General features: G+C 46.0%; 1 protein-coding gene across 1 annotated transcript in view; it reads left to right on the top strand.

Moving 5' to 3' along the window:
* Dnah6 (dynein axonemal heavy chain 6) overlaps window positions 1-23,603 on the top strand; it is a 196,296-nt gene extending 172,693 nt beyond the window's left edge. Inside the window, 14 exon segments of the mRNA XM_052172578.1 lie at window positions 1,128-1,288; window positions 2,326-2,414; window positions 3,706-3,852; window positions 6,071-6,209; window positions 7,859-7,978; window positions 8,905-9,026; window positions 12,182-12,311; window positions 14,980-15,002; window positions 15,004-15,108; window positions 15,750-15,935; window positions 16,423-16,495; window positions 18,289-18,440; window positions 19,150-19,372; window positions 23,482-23,603. Of these exon segments, the coding sequence (XP_052028538.1) occupies window positions 1,128-1,288; window positions 2,326-2,414; window positions 3,706-3,852; window positions 6,071-6,209; window positions 7,859-7,978; window positions 8,905-9,026; window positions 12,182-12,311; window positions 14,980-15,002; window positions 15,004-15,108; window positions 15,750-15,935; window positions 16,423-16,495; window positions 18,289-18,440; window positions 19,150-19,372; window positions 23,482-23,585 (1,774 nt within the window). The 3' untranslated portion in view covers window positions 23,586-23,603.
* Window positions 23,604-23,885: the final 282 nt, after the last annotated feature.

Below are 23,885 nucleotides of genomic sequence, written 5' to 3'. Positions count from 1 at the left end.
AATCACGTGAGCCAATACCCATTATATCTTACATATGAATATATACATGCATCTGTGTGTATTGTGAGAATGTATCTGCACACATTTTCTAAGTAATAATGTGTGAGTGCATGTGTGTGTGTCTATGTATGTGCACGTGTTCATGTCAGTGTGTGTGTGTGTGTGTGTGTGTGTGTGTGTGTGTGTGTGTGTGTGTGTGTGTGTATGCATGTGTCCTATTGGTTCTGTTTTTCTGAAGAACTCAACAAAGGCTGTGAGGTTTCTCTGGAGGTGTGAAAACATTTCTGGAATGAGCAGTCACTCACTAGGCATCCAGCATGGTGGATGGACTCAAGACCTTGAACTGCCCACTTCACACTGGTTAAAAGGAACGAGCATTACAGAAGCAAAGCCAAGTGAGATGATCTGTCTTAACACATGTCAAGACATGCTATAACATGTTAAAGTCATTTAGATTTTATGGTCCTTGTCAAACTAGATAAACAGATGGATAAAAGAGAATACAAAATTCAGAAATACACCAATCTATTTTGGGACACCATTTACGATGAAAGTAATGCTTTAGAACAATGAAAAATAATCATTTTTTTAGGTAGTCCTTAGACAGTGGGATGGTCATACACATAAAATGAACCTTGACCTATACCTCATCTTGTGCATGTGAATTGATCCTGGTAGCTGGTAGATATAAACATAGTAGGCAAAGTGATAAAATAGAGTATTAATATAGACAACATCATTTGATATGGAAATATTTCTTAAATGAAATATTAAACCAAGAGAGATCATGTAAAAGATTGACAAGTTAGGTCTCATTCTGTAATCCTACCATTCAGGAGGTGATGGAAGAGAATTTCAAATTCATGGCCAACCCAAACTATGCGGTGAGTCTAAAACTCACTGAGCAAAGACATTTACAGGCAAGCCTGACGACCTAAATTCAGTCCCCAAGTCCCACATGAGAGAGAAAATCGGCTCCTGTAATTGTCCCCTGACTTCCACATGTACACCATGGAACTCGTGCACACACAAATACCACATGTGTACCGAAAATATAAATAAACGTAATTTTAAAATTAGTAAGCTATCTATATTGCAAGGAAGTCTTCCACTGTTGTTCCATCCAGAGTGCAGTCAATTTCTCTGGGACAAGGGCAGGGCCCCATTGCTGAGAAGATGATCAAGGACGCGATGAAATCAGGAAACTGGGTATTTCTGCAGAACTGCCATCTTGCCGTTTCTTGGATGCTGGCCATGGAAGAGCTAATCAAAACCTTCACAGATCCAAGTAAGTTGTGCACATGGCTTCCAAGGAGTGGTGCCATCCACACACAGATGTTCTTGCCCAGTCTCATGGCAAGTCTCCATTACAGACCTTATGCTTTCTCCTCTTGAAAAGAAAAATTTGAACAACAGGGAAGTTAAGTAAAGACCCACAGTCAGGATTCAGAAATAGGCCGCTGGACTCCCAGTAAGGGGATGGCCCACAGTCATTTGCTTCATATGGCGTCCTGTGGGAAGCCACCTGAACTTGAAATGCGTCCTATGGCTGTGATAAAAAGAAATAGAGAAACAGTCTTGCATCAAGAAAAGAAGGTAAATCGCACCCTATAACATAAACGTGCAGAGCTCAGGGTTGTGTCCCCTTGCTGCAATCCCTGCACTTGAGAAGGAAAGGCAGCAAGACAGAGAGTGCAAGGTCATCCTTGGCTACGTGGAAAGTAGCCAAAGCAGCTCAAGGCCAGCCTGGGCTACAAGACATCCTGCCTACATGACCTGGTGTGGTGGTGCACATCTAATCCCAGTACTAGGGGGGCAGAGGCAGGAGGATCTCTGTGAGTTCAAGGCCAGCCTGGTCTACAGAATGAGCTCCAGGACAGTCAGGGCTACACAGAGAAACCCTGTCTCAAGAAACAAACAAACAAACAAAAAGACTCAAGGGGTTCTGGGAGGAGTTTGGGAAGGGGCTGAAAATGATCAAAATAAAATTCTCAAAGAATCAATAAAGTATATATTAAATAAATAAAGGAAAATGTTTTGATTGGCATATCTAGTTTCTTTATTGAAATGTGCCCAGATTCCAGACTGCCCAGCCCAGCTGACAGAAGTCTCAAGATGGACTCCTCACAGTTTTATCCTCAAACACTTCATGATATACTTGAAATTTATAAACTGAGTCTTTCAATAGCTGTTATAGTATTGTTTTCCTTCCGTAGAATAACTACTTCTTGTTTAAAAAGAAAAAGAAAAGAAAAAAGAAAGAAAACCAGAATACTCCTACAAGCTATAATTTTCCTTCCCGCTGTTATGCTTTGTTTTAAACAGATCAGACAATCAAGGACACTTTCCGGCTTTTTCTAAGCTCCATGCCTTGTTCCACATTTCCTGTGACAGTCCTTCAGAATTCTGTCAAGGTAATATATGAATGTAACTAGAATATGAGAGAGTTCACCTCTGAATATCCACCCAGGGGCTCCAGGCATCACAGACCTTGCAGAGAGCCCTGTAGGGAACTATGTGGCCGGGCGGGAAGGCGGAAGACAGTAATGATTCTTTAAAATGAGAGCAGGAAGGGATGTGATTTCCCAAGACATTCTCCTTTTTGCATATCCTGGCCTTTTGGCCATTCAACAATTCCGACTCTTCTCTCTGCACTAAAACGCTGCATGCATGCAAGGGTGAGGATGGGCCCCTCGGGAGTGAGGGACTGTCTCAGCACTAGACAGACAGACAGCCCTCCAGCTGGGTTCCAGGGCTGAGTTTCCAGGAAGAGGGAAACCAGGGCTGAGTCCTTCCTCTCTCCCTCACATCATGGGACATCGTGGGACAAACTGTACAGTTCTGTACTTTTGAGATGGCCACAAAATCCGATGGACACCTACTAAGCTCTCTGGCTTATATTTTACGGGGACAAAGACGCCCCCCAAATGGAAATATCTGTTGTTCTTGTGATGGTGTTTCAACCATGATAGTTCTGAGGAACCTACTAGGCTCTGTCCTCCATGGAGTGTGGTTGAACTAGACAAAAAGGGGCACTAAGAAGATGGTTCTGTGAGTCATAGCACATGGTGCGTAAACACAGGGACGTGAGTTCAAATCCCCAGCACCCATATAAAAAGTCAATTATAAGCCGGACAGTGGTGACCCATGCCCTTAATCCTAGCACTTGGGAGGCAGAGGCAGGCAGATTTCTGAGTTCGAGGCCAGCCTGGTCAGTGAGTTCCAGGACAGTCAGGGCTACACTGAGAAACCCTGTCTCGGAAAAAACCAAAAACCAAAAAAAAAAAAAAAAAAAAAAAAAAGTCATAACAAGTATGCCTGTAGCCCCAGGGCTAAGGAGGCAGAGATAAGAAGATTACTAGGGCTTGCCAGTCTCTAGCCTTAGCTGCAGGATCAGTAACCCTGTCTCAAACAAATAAGATGAGGAGTAACAGAGTAGGCTTCCTAACATTCTCCTGAGCACAGTCAACCCTGAGCACACATACATGTACACATAAGCCCATGCACACACACATATACACACACACACACACACACACACACACATCACATCACATCACATCACATCATATCACATCACAGAGAATGCCCCCATGGGTATCAGTTATCCATATCTCAATGGCTTCCGTCTATATATGCTAATCAGAAATTAGGCAACTCCATAAAAATCACCCTCTCTGCTATATATGCTGTTTCTAAATCCAGGTAACCAATGAGCCTCCAAAAGGCTTGCGTGCAAATATCAGGCGAGCCTTTACTGAAATGACACCTTCATTTTTCGAAGAAAACATACTTGGAATGAAATGGAGAAAGCTAATCTTCGGCATTTGTTTCTTCCACGCAATTATTCAGGTACACTCTCTAGTCTGCCTTTTTTTAAAGACTTGCTTATTCCTATTCATCTGTGCATATGAGCATGTGTCTGAGTGTGTGTAAATCACATGTGTGTGCATGCTTGGGGCCTGCCAGAAGAGGGCGTTGATCCCCTGGTGTTGGAGTTAGAGACAGTTGAGAGCTACCTGACAGGGGCCTTCTGGAAGAGCAGCAAGCACTCTTACACCTCTGGGCGTGTCTCCAGACTCTGATTCTACTTTTCAGCAGCAGTGATGAAGTGTTCTATGATAAACATGCATAAATAGTTAAGATGTAAGTGAAAAACTGAAGATGGCATCTGGAAACTCTAAGAGCCCGTCCTGTGTCGGAACCAACGTTTATTCTGCTCAGCCTCCAGCCTCTGTGCTTCTTGTCTCAGAGGCTCACAGATGTTGCCTCTCTCCCAGTCTACCTGGGGAATACCAACGCCCAGGGGAACACACGCGGTCCAGTTCAACAGCTCACCTCTGCCTCACACCCCTAATCTGCTTCCCACCCAGAATCTAGTCCCAAAATTGGTGTCCCCTTTCACTCAATACCTACAGTGAAAACTCCACTAATATTTTTATTCTCTCTTCACCCACATATATTTTGCCAATCTTCAAGTTCACCTGATTTTTTTGTTGGTTGTTGTCCTGAGGCTCAGTCTCCACCCTCGCTCTTACCACACAGCCTGGACTTTCCTTGAATGTGCAGTCCTCCTGTCTTAGCCTCCCCACTGCTGAGACGACAGGTGCAGGCCACCACACCCAGTTTGGTTCATTTACTTTCCTTGTGTGCATGCACCCCACCTGCTCCTTCGGATGAGTTCCACCACCTTTAAGGGACTCTTCCTTACCCGTGACCAGAGCCGGAAACCCTCTCTGAGAGATAACTTTCAAACGAGCATCAGTTTCCTTACATCTGTTAAATGCATTGCTTGCATTTTGCAAGGTGCACCTTGTCCTTGAATCCTTGACTCTTTGCTTATCTCTAGCGCTATTGATTAGACTGGCTTCCTGGTTCTCAATTCTGTACGCTCTACAGAGAGTCACTGGAGGGAAAGGGATGGATAATGATGGACAATATGGAATAAATAAACAAAACAGTTAAGCCAAATGATCTGAAGAGATCATAGATAGAACCTCTGTACCACTGCCGAAAGCAGCCAGGGTTCGAGGTAGTATAACAATGAGTGAAAGTTGTATCTACAGGAGAGAATATGGCACCAACTTCTAACTGATTGAAATGTTTCATCAGTTTGAAATTAAATTAGGGGGAGGAGACAATAAAATAATAAAGGGAAAGAGGATCTTACTATAGGAAGTGAAGCCATGAAGATTGAGATTATGTCTACCAATTTCAGTTGTCTGTGATTTTTGATGTCACCATGGAGAAGTCAGTGGTTGACCAGCATGCCCGCCATGATGACGAGGCATAGCCAAGCTCCTTAAATCAGTAGGGAGAGTGCTGTGGTGCTTAATTCCAACTGCAGCTTGACACAACCTGCAATCACCTGGGAAGAGAGTTTCAATGAGGGGTTGTCAACATCAGCTTGGCCTGAAGCCATGACTATGGGAAACTGTCTTGTTGATGTGGGAAGGTCAAGTCCACTATTGGGGGTACCATCCCCCAGGCTTGGGTCTCGAGTTGCATAAAGGAAGTGAGCTGAGTATTCTCTCTGCTCTTACCTACACATGTGACAAGACCAGTCACTTCAAGTTCCTGCTGCTGTGGCCTCCCCATAGTGATGGGCTGCAACCTGGAGTTGAAAGTACAAATAAACCCTTTCTCCCTTAAGTCACTTTCTGTCAGAACACTTTGTCATGGTGATAGAAATAACACTAGGGCAAGGATTCTCTCTCCCCCTCCCCACTCCCATTTCCCTTTCTCTTTCGTAATTAAAGTATATTTTTATCCCAAACTCTGCGTGGAATTTTTCCCCTAATTTGAAATGTTTTATTTTACCCTACAGAACAGACTTTTTTTGGTAGATCTGCCAAATCTAAACATGGGGACCATTAGATAAAGATGTGTTTGGTCTGCTTGGTAAAGGCCTGGCTGCAACTGAACCAAATGTTTCAAACTGGCTGCAGCGTAGAGATACCCACCATTAATGAAAACTTTTGTTTTTCAATACTGAACATTAGCTCCTTTGTCATTAAACAAAATTAAGTTCATCAGTTTTATCTCAGGATGTTTTCATCTTCCATTCTAGGAGAGAAAGAAGTTTGGCCCCCTGGGCTGGAATATCTGCTATGAATTCAATGACAGTGATAGAGAATGCGCTTTACTGAACCTCAACCTTTACTGTCACGAAGGAAAGATCCCCTGGGATGCGCTAATTTATATTACTGGTCAGTATGTGCATGTGCCAGGGAGTCTGGCCATGGAGCCGAGCTGTTGTCTTCCATCTCCCTGGCCCCTGTGAAGACTGTGTTCATCCCCAGTGTTTAATGTTGGTAGTGACAACTGACGTTCCCACTGTGAGCGTACAATAGTGATTAGCACATCATGCAAATATCTGCTCATAGAAAATTAGGGAGACATTTCCCAGCCATCACAATAATTCCAGACATCATTTGTGTGTGTGTATGTGTGTGTGTATGTGTGTGTGTGTGCGCGCACGTGTGTGCCCAGTGACGTGTGTACATACCCATGTGTATGATTATACAGTGTGTATATATGAAATCTAGAAGTAAGCATACAGTGTATTGCTCAATCACTCTTTGCCTCATTTTTTATTATTCTTTGAAAATTTCATATACGTATCCAATGAATCTTAGTCACATCCACCTTCCTCTTCTTCCTCCTACTCCCCCATGCAGAAGGAGGGAGCCATTTTTCTTTGGGATGTGGCTACCGATAGGTTTCCACCTTTTTGAGGCAAGGCCTCTCCCTGAACCTGGAGTTCACCTATTTGACTAGGCGCCAGTGCGCCCCAGGGACCCACCAGTCCCTGCCCTCCCCCAAGTGCTGGGAGTGTAGACACAAGCCCTAAGGCCTGGCTTTTATGGGGACCCAAACTCCACTTCTCATCCAGGTACAGTGTGCACTTTACTTGCACCCATCTATTGAGCCCCAGGCATACCTTGAATATTTAACATGAGTCAATATGTCAAAGTCTTACATCAACCTTGACAATTTTCACACATGAAATCCTACTGGGAACACTATGGTGATAAATAGAAAAGTGTGTCAATGAATCTAGAATCTTCCCAAGGCATTATATCAACATCAAAAATCATTCACCATCGTCGCTTCCTGCTCGTGTTTCGTGGAAGAACACTGTAGCATGCTGGGCAACACATCTCTGAAGAGACAGTGCAGTCATAATTTTGAATTCCCTCTGACATGATCTCTGACAGGCAAGCTCTCTCTTTCACTTGGGATCCATCCTTTCAACTTCCTGGCTTGGTAGCAATTATTTATGAGATGTGTATAAATCAACTGTCTTCCTACAGATGTGAGGCTCCATTTTACTCAGTCCAAAAGCGAGAACATTTTAGAATCGGATAGTCACTGGGGGACATCAACACTGGGGAATATTCTGAAACAAAAGAAATGGGAAGTAAAGCCCAATGGCTTTAGATTCTGTTATTGAAAGAAAATAAAGTAGAATTCTAGAACTGAAGAGGTGGCTCAGCAGCTAAGAGCTGCTCTTGCAAAGGATCCAGGTTCAAGTCCCAGCACCGACATAGGCACTCAGGACTGCCTGTAGCGTCGCTTCCGAGTGATCTGACATCCTCTTCCAGCCTCTGTGGGCTCCTGCATGCACATAGTGCAGCTAAACTCATTCAAAATCACAAACATACGCATAACAATTTTTAAAAATAAAATAAAATGGCACACATATTAGATTTTTCTGTTTTTTAAAACTTGACTTATCTAAAGGGACATAGCAACTACTTTGATACCAACTAAATATACATATAAATAAACTTATTAGAATCTAGGTATGTTTATTAATGTAAAAATATGTTTTAAAATGCAAGTTCCCTTTCAGGTGAGATCACCTATGGCGGGAGAGTGACAGACACCTGGGATCAGAGGTGCCTTCGAACTGTCTTGAAAAGATTTTTCTCTCCTGAAACATTGGATGATGATTATACATACTCTGACTCAGGTAAATGGCTTTTATGGCGGAAAACTCCCTTCCCAAGAAGCCTCAGACAGCATCTTTCAGCTTTTCAACAAGGCTCTCCGTCATCCTCACAGTTTCATCGCATCCCCATGTTTGACTGTCAAAGATGGTTTGATAGAACACAACACTGCAAATTAACTCTGTATTAAACTTGATCGTATTATATCTAAATGCATTTTCAGAGCTCTGGGCTAATATATTTCTAATATAATTAGAGAACACTTCCATTACCAAATACTGAGTACTGGGGATATATGAATTGGAAGTGACTCATTTTGAGTCAGACAGTAGGTAGACTGATGGCCACAGGTGTCCGTCCCTTTGAAGAAGGGATCCTATTGCCACAGCACGAGCACACAAACGCTTCTATTACCAAGTTGCTAGACACTGCTTCAAGTCAACTGTGTGTCTTATCTTCATCAGGAAAAGGGCAGTGGCCCTATATTTCAACATTTTGCAATTTCGACCTTTGATTTGAGGGATTAGAATCTGTTTATCAAACCAATGCAAAGACAGTTTCTAAGATGAAATCTTAGAAAATCTGGATCCCTTAGTTAAACTCACTCCCAACAGTATCCATAATCCTTCGAGCGTGATACTAATCTCTAATGCTCACAGCCTCAAGAAAACTCAGGGAAACTATGAGGCTGGAACAATGGCTGAGTGGTTAAGAGCACAGACTGTCCTTGGAGAAGATAAGTGTTCTGTTCCCAGCGCCCATGTTGGATGGCACGTAATCACCTGTAACTCCACCTCCAAGGAACCCAATGCCCTCTATCTGGCTCCCAAGGCACATGCACTCAGAAGACTCACACATATTCAGATAATTCTTTAATTAAACTAAAAAGCAAGCCAGGCAGTGCTGATCCATTTCATACACATTTGTCTTTTGTGATTTTTAATGACAGGCATCTATTTTGCCCCCTTGGCTGACAGCCTCCAAGAATTTAAGGACTACATTGAAGATCTGCCATTGATAGATGATCCAGAAATCTTTGGAATGCATGAAAATGCTAACCTGGTTTTTCAGGTATGTAGTCTTTTTGCTTAAAATACATATTTATATTGTGTATATAAACTCAAACAGTCCTCCTACTCACACAGCTCTGTGGGCTATAATGCCTTCAGAAAACAAGTAAGACTGGCTAACCTTTCTTTCAACAATGGTTTCAATTCATCCTGGTGCCTTTGCAATCTTTAATGAGACTGATCTTCCAGCAGTGTCCAGAATCCTTCTGGGCTCCATTCTCTGAAAAGGTGAAGATGGTGACGATGGCACCCTCTGATGCTCAAGAAAAATTAATAAAGCTAGACACAGCCTTCACAGAATGCTAAGCGCAAGCGCGCATGTTCCCTTCCTTTCTCCCCCACACTGGACACATTTGGCTCATGTTACACAAAGACACATGTGTATGAAATGGATCCACATCTGGGATGTCGTATCTGCAGTTATCTTCTTTCCCCTGATACTCCCAACCCCTCCCCAACCACCACACAGGGGAAGCTCATGGGCCATGGGAAGCACTAATAACAAAGGAGAGAAAACCAGCTGCGCATGCGCAGAAGAGACAAGCTCCCGCCTGCACAGGGAAAGCACAGTGCCATCTCCGCCCTCTCAGGGTTCCAACTGAGCCACAGAATTGTGCTGGCATTCTTGGTACAGGTTCCCAGGAGAAATTTTTACAGATTTAATATATTTTTTGTGTGACATCAGTGACAAATGAAGCCCAAAGAAAGCGCACAAACTCAATGGCTTGGTATTGTGTTACACACAGCAAGTCAGCAAGGAGAGAGTGACTAAAGGGTGTGGCAGGTCAGAGCAAGATGTGAAGCTTTGTGTCTGTTATTCTTGTTATTATTATGGTGGATTATAAGAGGATAGTGTGTCCCTCTATTCCTTTTCCTCCTTTAAACCCTCTTATGAATCATCCCCTGGCTCTCTTTCAAATTCATGGCCTCTTTTCTTTAACTGATGATGGTGGTGGTAGTGGTGGTGATAGGGGTGGTGGTGGTGGTGGTGGTGTGTGCATGCATGCGTGTGCGTGTGCATGTGCATGTGTGTGTTCCTAATATGCTCACTCTGTATAATGTTACTGAGACTATATATGTATATATATACATATATATGTGTGTGTGTGTGTATACTGAGAGTGTGTGTGTGTATGTGTGTGTGTGTGTGTGTGTATTCAGGGCTGTGCATTTGGTAGAAATGTGTTCTTCCCTAGGAAGACTTAATTTTTTTTTTGAGACAGTGTCTCTCTACATAGCCCTGACTGTCCTGGAACTCACTGTGTAGACCAAGCTGGCCTTGAACTCACAGAGATCTGACTGCCTCTACCTAAGTACTGGGATTAGAGGCACGCACCACCATAGCCCGCAAGACTATTGTATTTTAACAAAGTCTCTTTCTACCAGATCTGCCTGGAAGAGCAGTTCTTTTCTCCTAATACCAGAAGGCCTTCTTTCATGTGAGAGTTTTTTAACTCCTGTTTTCAGGAAGGAAGGAGACATTTGAAGTCGGTCTTCCATCTGTTTGCAAGTTGCCTTTAGCTAGAGAAAGTCTTTGTATCAAAGTGGATCATTATAAAGTGGCATGTTCTGCTTAGGTTGAGTAACTGTGCCTTCTAAACAACATGGTGTCTTAGTTGGGGTGTTACTGCTGTGAACAGACACCGTGACCAAGGCAACTCTTATAAAGGATAGCATTTAACTGGGTCTGGCTTACAGGTTCAGAGGTTTAGTCCATTATCATCAAGGTGGGAGCATGGCAGCATCCGGGCATGGGGCAGAGGAGCTGGGAGTTCCACACTTTCATCTGAAGGCTGCTAGGAGAAGACTGGTTTCCAGGCAGCTAGGATGAGAGTCTTAAAGTCCACACCCACAGTGACACATTTCCTCTGACAAGGCCACACCTCCTAATAGTGCCACTCCCTGGGCCAAGCATATTCAAACCACCACAGTGGTCTTAACACAAAAGATTTCTTCCTACACTTAGCAAGTTATATTTAAATAAATGTTTAGTAAAAACTAGCAAAGGACTAAGACAGGAAGGGGGCAAATCTGCAAGCGTGTGGCAGCAGCCCCCTCTGCTGTCAGAGCCTGGCTTTGTCACCCCAGTGCACTGCCACAATGTCAGTTTCTAGAACTGAGATGGACAAGCGGAACAAGTGAGCTGTTCTGAGAATGGACTTTAATGTTTCTGTGAAGAACAGCCAGTTAACAACCAACCAAGACAACAAGGCAGCCACCCCATGTATCAAATTCTGCTTGGACAATAAGTGCTGTTGATTGTCCTTGTGAGCCGCGTGGTCAGCCTCATGAGGTCCCTCCTCAAGCCTGACAAGCACTCCTTAGAGCCATCTGCTGCTGAAAGATGCTCTCCTGAAGAACCGTGTGGAGCAGAAGTAGAAGCAGCAGCCCTGTGTCCACACAGCTGCTGGGCCTGTCACCCTACTGGAAAGATTGCTCTGGTCTGCAGGGGAAGAAAGACGGGAGGAAGAGGCCCCAAAGACACAGCTGAGAGCGGAAACTTGCTGGGCTTCCGGTCCAAGCTCAGGGATGCACACGTCCATGTTCTGCCAGGAACGACGGAGCTGAAATACTCTGCTAACTTTCTGAGCCCAGGCTAGAGTCGCAGGCCAAGCCCACTAATTGCCTCTATGCCAGACAAAGTCAATCAGATGATTATTGATGATGTAGCAGCTTTTGCCTTCCTTTCTAATAAATGAGCATGAGGTCTCAGGTCAGGAAAGATGGATAGGCCTGGAGATTGCTGAACAGTGTGTATATGCAATCAACAATAGTGTACGCTTAAAATTTGATGGAGAGAGAGCTGGCGAGATGACTCAGTGGTTAAAGGTTGCTGCCACCAAGCCTAATGACATGAGTCCAAGCCCTAGGATCCCCAAGGTGGAAGGAGAGAACTGACCCCTTCACATTGTCCTTTGACCTCCACTCACATGTCACAGCATACATGTATGCACAGGCACATACACACACACACAATTTTTTAATGTAATTTTTTTTTAGTTTGGTTGAGAGAATACTCTCATATTGTATTCACACCACATCTGAATTAACACCTTTGTTTTTGGAAGCGTTCCTTATTCCCGTATGTAAATGATACACACGACAAATGTCATCTTGACTCTGTCTTCCCCGTCCTCTCTCTCACCACCTCTGCAGTACAAAGAGACCAACACCCTAATCACCACCATCCTTGAGGTTCAGCCAAGATCCTCCTCTGGAGGCGAGGGCAAAAGCAATGATGAAATTGTCCAGGAGCTTGTGGCTTCCATCCGGACCAGAGTTCCAGGTAATAAATACTTGCTGGCATCCGCCGATATCGGGAGCCTGAGGAATAAATCGAGAGAACTTGAGAGAACTTAATCGTAAGCAGATGTTGAGGCTTAATTCTTTTCATAGGCTTGTCTTTCCCTATTGAGCTCGCCTCGCGTGGGGCTCTCCATTTATGTCTAGAGATGGACTGCACCCTGACACCCCACCTGCAGGGACCACAGGGAGCAGCCTGGCTTACAGCCCACGGGACTCTGGCCAGGCTTTGCTCTAAGCACGGATTCTAAAGTCTCTGGACCCGTGTCATCCAAGACAGTAGCTGCTGGCCACATGCAGCAGCTTGTTAACCTTAAATAAATCCCACATTGAGCCCTCTGCTGCACAGAGCATTTTAAGTGTTTGAGCCTTGAACAGTGCAGATGGCGACATTTCCAACATTGTTTAAGGTTATATTCGAATCCCAGTCTAGAAGCCACCTCAGTATTTTTCTTCATTCGGGACAAATGGCTAAGTCACTTTAAGCTTAGGGAATTTTTCCGAATGACTCTCCCACTTCCCTGAGGCTGACAGTGTGCTAGAGCATTTGTTCACGGTTGGAAATGAAGTCGTGACAAGGGAAAGCAGAATGAGGCAAAGAAAGGGACCACGGCAGAATCCAGCCAATACTCCCAAGGCTGCCAGACCGAGGGAAGCCAGGTTGACCCAAGAACAGTCCCGACATTCCCCAAAACACAAGGGCCAGGCTCCTAAAACAGAGTGTCCACTGAGCAGGACACTCAACATTCTGTCAATGTTGAAGAAAACTGCCACTTAATTAGGGAGCAGTTTCTTCTCAGCAAGTACAGCAGGAGGGTAGAAATGGAGCCAGGGTGAGGGGCGGCGGAGGCCGTGGGCTGTCTCCAGAGCCTATGGTGCCTATGACTAGATTCTCCCTCTGTGCTTCGTAAAGCTCACACCTAAGTGTGAATAGGAAGCAGGCTTCTTCTCCAGTCTCCACGGAGCTCCCGCCTTTCCTGTGAAATAAGAAGCAGGCCATCTGCTGAGTCTGAGGGGACAGGGGTTCTGGTTGGCTCTACCGAAGAACTTGGATTAGAAATCTCCCCTGAGGGGAATGCTAGGGCTCCTGTAACCACAGCTCTGGGACCCAGAGAAGTCAGCTGACCCACGCCCTGCTGAGTGATGTCCCTCAGCAGCCGAACTGTGAATGCCTAGGAAGGAATCGAGCCTGTGTATAGTGCACCTTAGAGCCTCGTATGCTCCCACACTTTCCACAGAGGTGTGAGGGAAATGCAGTTCCTTCCTTCTTTCTAGCCCATGTGGCTCATCTGGACCTCCGTTGTGCAGGACTGGGGGTAGGAAGGACACAGCAGCTGTCTGCATGTGGTGCTCAGTAGCGTGGGGTAAACGCTTGCGTCTTTCTCAGCCTCCTCTCCCACGCCAACCCCCTTCTCTCCAGGAAGCAGGTCTACAGTGAAGAACAAGACTTACACACTCATACTCCTGCAGGGCTGGGGTGGGGCTAGCTGGGCGCCCACCTTCTGGTCTCTGATGTGAACTATCACCTTTCTGAGTAACTTCTGCTACAGAGGTGTTGGGAGCTCTGCCTCTCATTGTACCGAAACAATGTATCTCGTGTGCAGTCAGAGGATGACCTGTGGGAGAAGTTCTCCGCCTTTTCTGTGTGTGTCTCAGGGATTGAACTCAGGTCAGGAGGCTTATCAGCAGGCACGGTTACTCAGTGATCCATCCCCCAGCCCCACCTCCACACCCACTGTCAGACTCACTCCCAGGAGCCCCTCACCCAGACCTGCTGACTCCAGACCTGCTGACTCCAGCCACTCTGACTTCTGCCTTCCCCTTTGCTCTCGGTTCTCCCCAGTGATTGCAGGACAGAGAGCAGGCTGTTCTTTGCTCTGTCTGGTGCATGCAGGCTTCCTTCCTCCGCATCCCAGCCAGCGTCTCTGTCAATTCACCCACGTGTCCAAGCCAAAGACCACCTTGTTCAAACAGGCACAGAGGGTGAAAAGAGTCGTGACAACAAGTGGAATACTGATTTAATAGCTCTCTGTTTCTCTGTTTCTGTTTCTCTGTCTCTCTCTCCCTCTCTCCCTCCCTCCCTCCCTCCCTCTCTCTCTCTCTCTCCCCCTCCCTCCCTCTCTCCCTCCCCCTCTCTGTCCCCCCGCTCTGTCCCCCCCTCTCTCCCTCTCTCTCCCTCTCTCTCTCTCTCTCTCTCTCTCTCTCTCTCTCTCTCTCTCTCTCTCTCCCTCTCTCTCTCTCCCTCTCTCCCTCTCTCTCCCCCTCTCTCTCCCCCCCCCTCTCTCTCTCTCTCACACACACACACACATATACACACACACATTTTCCCTGATTGGATCATCAAAGACTTATAAATAAGAAAAAAATGTCAAATTTAAGTTCTGGCTTAAATGATGAGAGAAATTAGCTTTAGGGGAAAACATGTAACAAAACTCCAGGCCCACAGAGTTAGTCAGTGGGTAGAGTGCTCCTCTGTCGAGTCTGACGCCCTGTAATGCACTCGTGTTCAATCCTCAGAACTCACAGGAAGGTGGAAAGTGAGAATGGACTCCTCAAAGTTGTCCTTTGACCCCCACAGGCATGGCACGGCATGCATACACACCCGCATTCACATGTCCTCCGATCTGAGCAGCCAACTGTGTGTGTTACAGAATCCCTGCAAATGGAGGGTGCTTTCCGAGAGCCTTTTCGTCAAGGACCCTCAAGGCCGCCTGAACTCTCTGACCACTGTCCTGGGCCAGGAAGTGGACCGGTTCAACAATCTTCTGAAGCTGATACACGTACGAACGCTTCCCTCCACCATTGCTGTTTGTCAGACCCAGGCTGTGTATGGTTGAGTCTGTATTCCCTTATTCGACCAGTGACTGGGTGAATGTGTGACATTACAAACCCTTGAGCTCCTCAGCAGCCTACTTTATATCTTTTGAGTTATGTCGACTCACTTGACATTTTCTGGGACCTCAACCCTCAGTTAAAAGTGGGTTGGGACCGAGGAAACAGTTCAGTCCGTAAAGTGCTTGCCTTGAGTGCTAGCCTTGGAAGCGTAAAGGCCAAAGTGAGAGCCCCAGAACTCAGGTGTGAGGAAAAAAGCCTCAGGCGGTAGCACGCATTTGAAATACCAGCTCTGGGAAACAAGAGACACCTCAGCAATTAAGAGCATGTGTAATTCCAGTCACAGAGAATCAGATGCACCAGGCACACACACGGCGCACAGATATATGCATGTGCAAAACACTTAAACACAGATTTAACTTTTAAAAGGTTAAGACAATGCCTGAGGAAAGGTATCCGAGGTTGTCTTCGCCACGTGTGTGCGCATATGCATGTTCAAACACATACATGCAGACTGTGAAAGTCATTGCTGTCCTCTCCATCCCATAAGTTCTCCTGTAATGAGCACTGATCTTTTTCGATCTCTCAGATCTCTCTAGAAACTCTCAACAAAGCCATTGCTGGACTGGTGGTGATGTCTGAAGAAATGGAGAAAGTGTATCAGAGTTTCCTCAACAACCAGGTTCCCTCTCTTTGGTCTAACACAGCCTACCCATCCCTGAAGCCACTGGGATCATGGGTCAAAGACCTTATTCTGAGGACTGCATTCGTGGATGTACGGAAACCTTCCCTGGCTTGGGGTTTGATGGGCTGACAACGTGGGCTGTCCCTAAACTCCCGAGGGAGCTCTGAGTAGCAACAATTGAGAATCATTTGATTCCAGAGAAACAGAACCTTCCAGAAGGCTCCACTTCGGAAGTCTTAAGCAGATTATACTGCCATTTTCCCTAGGCTCTTATCTATATATTGGTTCTCAACTTCAGGTCATCCGTGAGTTTTTAGCAGCAGTGTATGGCCCCACGGTAAGGTACAAAACACACCATGTGTCCACACAGCCACACATACCTCGGCTGCCCTAGCCTCTTGTCCCTTGTGGCTCCAGGCTTGCAGTCAAGGCTGGGACATGAGGCATAAGCAGTAAGAAGACCAGGTAATTCAGGATTCCTTTAGACACCACTCCCCTCCCAACATAGCCCTGACTTAGATGGCAGACCCCACCTCAGAAACGAAGCGCCTCATGAAATCATGTCTCTCCCCCCCAGCTGTGGCTCAAAAGAGGACAGCCCAAATCCTTCTGGATTTCCGGGTTCTTCTTCCCTCAAGGATTCCTCACAGGTATGGGTGCCCTCCCCCCCCCCCCCCCGGGAAAGTCTCACCAGGGAAGTTGTGGTTTGTAGGAGCTGGGGAAATAGTGTGGCTGCCAATGACCTGACTGGCCCTGTGGATCTAGGACAATCTAGGATTATTCTTCCTCCATCACCAAAGAGAAATGAAGAAGGAGGGCAGAAATAGACGCCCCCTCATAGTCTGATCTTTGCCCTTCCCAGGTTACTTACTATGCATGGGTTTGATTTAGGTTAAATCCATGAATGGATGGCTATTGATGCAATTCTCCTGTGCCACAACCCTGGTGTCTTCATGGCCCCTCCCCCAACCCACCCCACACCTGCTTAAGCTCTAAGTGGCCTCCTCTCTCTAAAAATACTTCCTATTTTGAGACAGAGTTCTTTTGCAGCCCAGACCACTTTGATCTCAACGCACAGCCAAGGCTGACCTTGGATTTCTAACCCTACTGCCTCCAGCTCCCCAGGTCTGGGATCGCAGGCATAAGCCACCATGCCCCAGCTCCAGGCAGTGCTGGGAGTTGAACCCAGAGCTCTGTGCATTCTAGGCAGGCGACATCTCCAGCCTAAAAACACTCTTGATAATGCTTCGTCGGTCCTAGGGGATTTGGCTGAAGAGTATCAGAGAAATCCAGACCTTGGGGTGACTGGGTACCCAAGGCTCAGTTTGTCTCACTCCTAATCCCTGGCAAACAGCCCATATAAGCAAGCTGGACAAAACCCTAAAGTTAGGGAGACCTGCCTTAAAACCCCCACTAGTTTGTCTCTCTCATGACAAGGCAACACACTACAGACTTAGCCTCTCCTGCCCTTTGTTTTTTTGTTTGGTTGGTTTTAGTTTGGAATTTGTTGGTACTTTTTGTTTGAGTTTTTGTTTGTTTGTTTGTTTTGGTTGGTTGGTTGGTTGGTTGGTTTTTGGATAGTTGGCTGGTTTGTTGTTTAATTGGTTGGCAAGGGTTTTTTTGGTTGGTTGGTTGGTTGGTTGGTTGGATTTTTTTTTTATTTAAGACAGGGTCTCAACTACATAGCCCTTACTAGCCTGGAATTCACTATGTAGATAGGCTGGCCTTGAACTTACAGAGATCTGCCTGCCTCTGCCTCCCAAGTGCTGGGTTTGAAAGTGTGTGCCACCATGCCTAGCTTGTTTGTTTGATAGGTGTGTGTGTGTGTGTGTGTGTGTGTGTGTGTGTGTGTGTGTGCATACATACGCGCAGATGCCTGTGGAGGCCAGAAGAGGGTGTTGGATTCCCCTAGTGCTGGATTTAGAAGTGGTTGTGAGCTGCCTGATAGAAATTCTGGGAGCTGAACTTAGATCTCTACAAGAGTAACAAGTGCTCTTAACTACTGAGCCATCTCTTCAGCCTCCTTTCCTCCCTTCTTAATCATGGCATGAACTCATTCATCCCTTGAGTCCTTAGCCGCCCCTGCCCCAATGTGCATCAGACTTCTATGCTCTGTGAACTGAGTCCATGTCCATTGTTAATAGCTTGGGTTTCTTTTCTCATTTTTCCTTACATTTATTTACTTATTTATTCTCTGTTTGTGTGGAGGTCAGAGCCACTTGCTGGAGTCAGCTCTCCCCTCCATGGTGTAGGTTCCAGGGATCAAGTGCAGGTCATCAGGCTTGGTAGCAAGTGCTTTGCCTGCTGAGCCATCCCACCAGCCCTGATGGGTTTCTGTGGAGAGGAAGCTCTCTAATGCTAGCACAGCCTGGGTTGACAGCAGGGACTTAGTTCACATGGAACAGCAATGTGCTTTGAAGGGCCTACCTTTTCGTATTTTCAGGAACTCTCCAGAACCACGCTAGAAAATATAATTTGCCTATAGACGAGCTGAGTTTCAAGTATAACATGATTCCAGTCTACCGAGATCAGGCCACCGTGATAGAAGCAGCCAAGGACATTCAATTTGGAACAGAACTGCCCATGGACAAGGAGGTATTGTCTGCCTGACTCCATGGCAACGAAGCTTCTATCCCACTATCAGTCTCCCCTGCCCCACCACTGCCATTTGCAGGAGTGGGAGGAGAGGGTGGTCCTCATTCCCCAAGGCCAGCTCCTCAGCAGCGACTGGAAGGGAACTTCTCAAATGTAGTCCAATTTGTGGAAATGTTTTTCTGCATAGGGCTATATGTTTTAGACTCAGACAGCACTGGTCTCTATCTTACAGAGGCAATCATCTACAGCAGTCACACAGCCCCCTCCTGGCAGAGCCTCCTATAACCACAGTAAATAACTAATAGGTGTGTGCTATAGAGGTAGTCTTGATGGCTTTGCATTCTTCAAATAGTATTGCAGATATATAGTTTGTCTTCTAGAAGGATGCCCAGATGCTGAGAAGAACAGGGGTCATCCCAGCCCTTGTCTCACTCTGCTTCTCAGGAGGAAAGTCATTACTCACGTTAGGTGGTCTAAATAGCCACAATTGGGTTTCCCGGGGGCATCTCCAACTCTGCACCCTGGGATGCAGGGCACCCATCCCTCACATCTTTAGGGTACCCGTCTCTAAAATGCAGTCGTATAAGGTACTGGTTTTCGAGGTACTTGTTGAAAAGGTGGGGCACAGGCAATGCCCCACACTGTTAGTCCCTCAGCTAACGAGACTGTGAGTCCTTGTCTCACCCCTAAACTTCTGAGTTTCTTTCAGTTGCCCTCTCCTGAAGATGGGGTTCTTGTTCATGGGATGTTCATGGATGCTTCGCGGTGGGATGATAAGGATATGGTCATAGAAGACGCATTGCCAGGACAGATGAACCCCATGCTGCCTGTTGTTCACTTTGAACCAAAGCAAAACTACGAGCCACTCCAAACACTCTACCACTCACCGCTCTACAAAACAGGAGCCCGAGCAGGAACACTTTCAACCACAGGTGAGCACGCTCTTACGATTCGGCCATGGGGCGGGAGAGGTAGCCCAGAGGTTACGAGCACTATTTGAGGCTCTTACACAGGACCCAGGTTTGATTCTCAGCACCCACAATGTGGCTTACAAGCATCTGTAACTCCAGTTCCAGAGGATCCAGTGCCCCCTTTGTATACCAAAGCCACTGCACACACGTAGTGCACAGGCAGACAAGCAGGCAAAATACCCGAATACATAAAAATAAATGAATATTTTTAATTGTACACGTAATAAATAAATAAATATTTCAATCGAAACCCAAATGCTGCTAGGCAAGGTGTCTCTCACCTTTCATCCCAGCAGGGCAGGCAGAGCTCTGTAACTTCAAGGCCAGTCTGAACTATCATAGAAAAGAGGTTTTACAGTGAACTAAGTGGAAAGCTGGGTTCTAAAACCTGAGATGCGGAAGCAGAGAGAAAGAAAACAGCATGAGCTGTGAACCCGGGAGAGGGCCCAGCGGTAAAGGCTCTTGTCACCAAGCCTCACAACCTGAGTTTGACCCCTAAGACCCACCTGATGTCAAGAGAGACCTGACCATTTTACAGTGGCCGGTACCTTCATTAGGAAGCGTGTATACGTCTGATTGGCTTCTTAGGATGTGGCAATTATTACAACCATTTCATTAGGGGTTAAGCATTTTTTTAAAAAATTTGTTGTTAAGTTTCAAGTATCTACCAGTGATTTTAACATAAAATTTCATTCTTGTGTGTACTTGTATGTGTGTAGTAGTAGACACGTGAGTAAATGTAGTAGCGTCTATCGGCCAGAAGAGGGCATTTAAACCTGAGTGTGAACTCGTCTCTGTGCCTAAACCTTCCTTCACAAAGACAGAAGATTCTCTCCTCCACTGCTGGTGGGGTTGCAAGCTGGTGCAACCACTCTGGAAATCCGTCTGGGGGTTCCTCAGAAAACTGGGCACGTCAATTCCAGAGGACCCTGGTATACCACTCCTGGGCATATACCCAGAGGATTCCCCAGCATGTAATAAGGATACATGCTCCACTATATTCATAGCAGCCCTATTTATAATAGCCAGAAGCTGGAAAGACCCCAGATGTCCCTCAACAGAGGAATGGATACAAAAAATGTGGTATATATATACAATGGAGTACTATTCACCCATTAGAAACAATTAATTCAGGAAATTCTTAGACAAATGGATGGAGCTGGAGAACATCATACTAAGTGAGGTAACCCAGTCTCAAAAGATCAATCATGGTATGCACTCACTGATAAGTGGATATTAGCCTAGAAACTTGGAATACCCAAGACATAATCCACATATTAAATGATGTCCAAGAACGGAGGAGTGGCCCCTGGTTCTGGAAAGACTCAGTGCAGCAGTATAGGGGAATACCAGAACAGGGAAGTGGGAAGGGGTGGATGGGGGAACAGGGGAAGGGAAGAGGGTTTATGGGACTTTTGGGGAGTGGGGGGCCAGAAAAGGGGAAATCATTTGAAATGTAAATAAAAAATATATCGAATAAAAAAAACCATAGACGATTCTGAGACTCCTAATGGAAGCAACCTACTTGTGTCAACAAATATATTGTAGTGGGTGGCAAAGAGGTAGATTTATAATTATAAATTTAATTTATACTTAAAGGGGATTTAGGACACACAACATTGCTCTGAGGTATGGCCCTTATTTAAACTCTGAATCAAGGTAACTGTCAAGTACCAATATACTACATATATATATATGTATATATATATGTATATACATATATATGTGTGTGTGTGGTGTGTGTGTGTGTATGTATATATGTACTACACATATACTACATACATACACACACACACACATATATAATGTGTGTAGTGGGTTTATACATGTATGTGTGCACACTAGAAAACCTTGAACAGCCCCTAGAAATTAATATTTTACCTATGATATTTGTGCTTTTAGTAGTCATGATTTAGAGACACATACTAAAATAGATGCAGCAAAAGTTTTTACCTAATATTTCCTCAAAATAACCTAAGAGGCGTGTGACGTGTGTATCATGAGATGGCTACAGAAGGACCATTTATGCTTTTTTTTCCACAAAAAAAAAAGAAATCTAAGCATGATCAAAACGAACAGTGAACCTCGCTAACTGATGAGAGCATTCTAACAGTTTCTCGATCCGGTTTAGAACACACGGTAACACTGTTTTAAATCTAAGCTGAAAAAACGGCTGTCCAAGTCTCTTGTTAGCTGGAGTAGCATGAGGAAGCACTAAAGCAGGTTCCTCTTGTGATGCCGACCTGAATTGTTCTCAGATGTAAAATGTGTTTCTTCACTAAGGGGTCCCCACCCACCTCGGAGTAAGTTCAGCTAAGGCCCTGCACAGGCCCTGGTCCTGCCTGCAGACAGCAGGCTCTGTAGTTCTAAAGTCCATGTAACCCCTTCTGTGGGAATGAAGCCTTCATTTCTGCATCCTTTTCTTTCTCATCGATGCGTTTTAAGCCGGTCTCACTACGTAGCCCTGGCAGTTTGGAACCTGCTATGTAGTCCAAGCTGGGTCTCCTGCTCAGAGCCATCCACATGTCTGTGCTGCCCAGTGCTGGGAACAGGTGTGAACTACCACACCCAGGCTGTGGTTCCTTTTTATTTATGTATATTGGGGGTAGAGCAGGGTGGAGAATATGTACACCTGGATGCACATACCCACAGGGGCCAGGAGGGGGCACCAGGGCCCCTGAAGCTGGAGTTACTGGCGCTGTAGGCTGCTTGACATTGGTGTGGGAACTAAACTCAAATGGACAATCTTAGCCACTTAGCCATTGCTCCAGCCCTCCTACACCCTTTCCTTACACACACGCAGCTGTCCTCAGCCTTCTAGTCACCCCCCTTCCCTCTGTAGTCAACAGCCAACCTTTACTTTCTTCGACTGCAGTCGACACAGCATGAGTGTCATGGCCATCCTGTTTGTCAGAAGCACAGACCTCTGACATCAGCCCTTCAGGATGTTGGCATGAGTGGATATGTCTCTCTCTCTCTCTCTCTCTCTCTCTCTCACACACACACACACACACACACACACACACACACGTCTACCCCTTGGGGGTAGTGATTGTCTAACTATGAGTCAGCCAGAGTAGAGGGAAGCCCTTAGGAGACCGCTGTGAGATTGGGGGAGAAGGGATTTTGCAAAGCAGCTAAACTCACGTCTGGCCAATGGAGAATTGATTCTGCTTAAACAGAGACAGTGGCTGCAGGGTTTCAGTTGTGTCCTGAGTCTTCCTCCAGACCCGGGAGGCCTTGTGTACTCCGGGCACTGCCTGCCTGCAGAGGAGTGTACATTGGGCTGGCACCCAAAGAAGCATGGAGACAAATTTCTGGACTGCGTAAAACCAGTAAATACACAGGAAAGGGGTCTGGAATGGTTTGCTATTGAACTTGGGCTGTTGCACCAGAAAACCTGATATTCAATGGGCCAGAAAGGTAAAAACATAGAGGCACGTTCTGCTGGGTCCGAGGCCACCGTCCCTGAGGTCCATCCACACCGATGGAATCTGAGAAAGCAGTACCAGAAGGAGCAGTCACCATCTGAGGGCACTACCCCCTTCCCAAAGCCCTCTTAGACAACCACAGAAGAGAAAGAACTCCTCTGTAAGAGTGACTTGCTGTACAGATGGCTCCTCACTGAAGACAGAATGCCTGTCCCTGTGCCTGTTCATTCCAGGAGCCCAAGAGTCTCCAAGTTTGGATGGAGTGGAGGAAGGACAGATAGATAGATGACTAAATGTATAGGGGCCCTACCTACCATTAAATACCCCTAAGACCCATTGAAGTGTCAGGCCTGAATCCTAGCCCAATGCTCCTAGATTCAGACTGCAGAAAACCTGAAACAGACTCATCAAGATATAAGCTCTAAGCACCATGTATTCCAAAATCTCCTTTGTATCGCCTGAAACTTGAGAGGACTGTGCCCAGGTTCAGCCGGGTCTGGAGCCAGAGCATCTGGACTCTCGGTATCTTATCTCTGTGAATCCAGATGTTACTGTTTAAATAACATCTCTTCTTTCCCACCCTACCCCCACCCCACTCCCATCCCACCCCACCTCACCCCCCCTCGTATCGTTTATTAGGCCATTCAACCAACTTCGTGGTGACTGTCCTCTTACCCTCCAAGAGGATCAGTGATTACTGGATCGCCAAGGGGTCAGCGCTGCTCTGCCAGCTGAGTGAGTGAACGGCAGCCTTGCTGAGCCAGAGGTCTTTCCCGGGGAGGAGGAAGTGACCTCTGACTTGACCTAAGGATGGCAGCTATGGCTGTTATTTCTCCCATGACCTCAAATAAAGTTGTTTTGAGTTATTTCTGTTGAAAATCCCAGCTGTGATGTGGAGGTGACTGTTTGACACACCCCTATTAAACCCACTCTCAACTCCATGCAAAAGCTGGGCTGGGCTGCTTCTCCTTGGTGTGTCCCTGACAGCCTGGGAAGAGTCAGAGTTGGCCCCTCATTCACACAGGATCCCATCCTTGTCACAC

The sequence above is a fragment of the Apodemus sylvaticus genome, chromosome 2 (assembly GCF_947179515.1).
Source record: "Apodemus sylvaticus chromosome 2, mApoSyl1.1, whole genome shotgun sequence".
NCBI classification, from domain to species: domain Eukaryota; kingdom Metazoa; phylum Chordata; class Mammalia; order Rodentia; family Muridae; genus Apodemus; species Apodemus sylvaticus.
The sequence above is the reverse complement of the archived record's forward strand: the minus strand, read 5'-3'. Positions and strand labels throughout refer to the sequence as shown.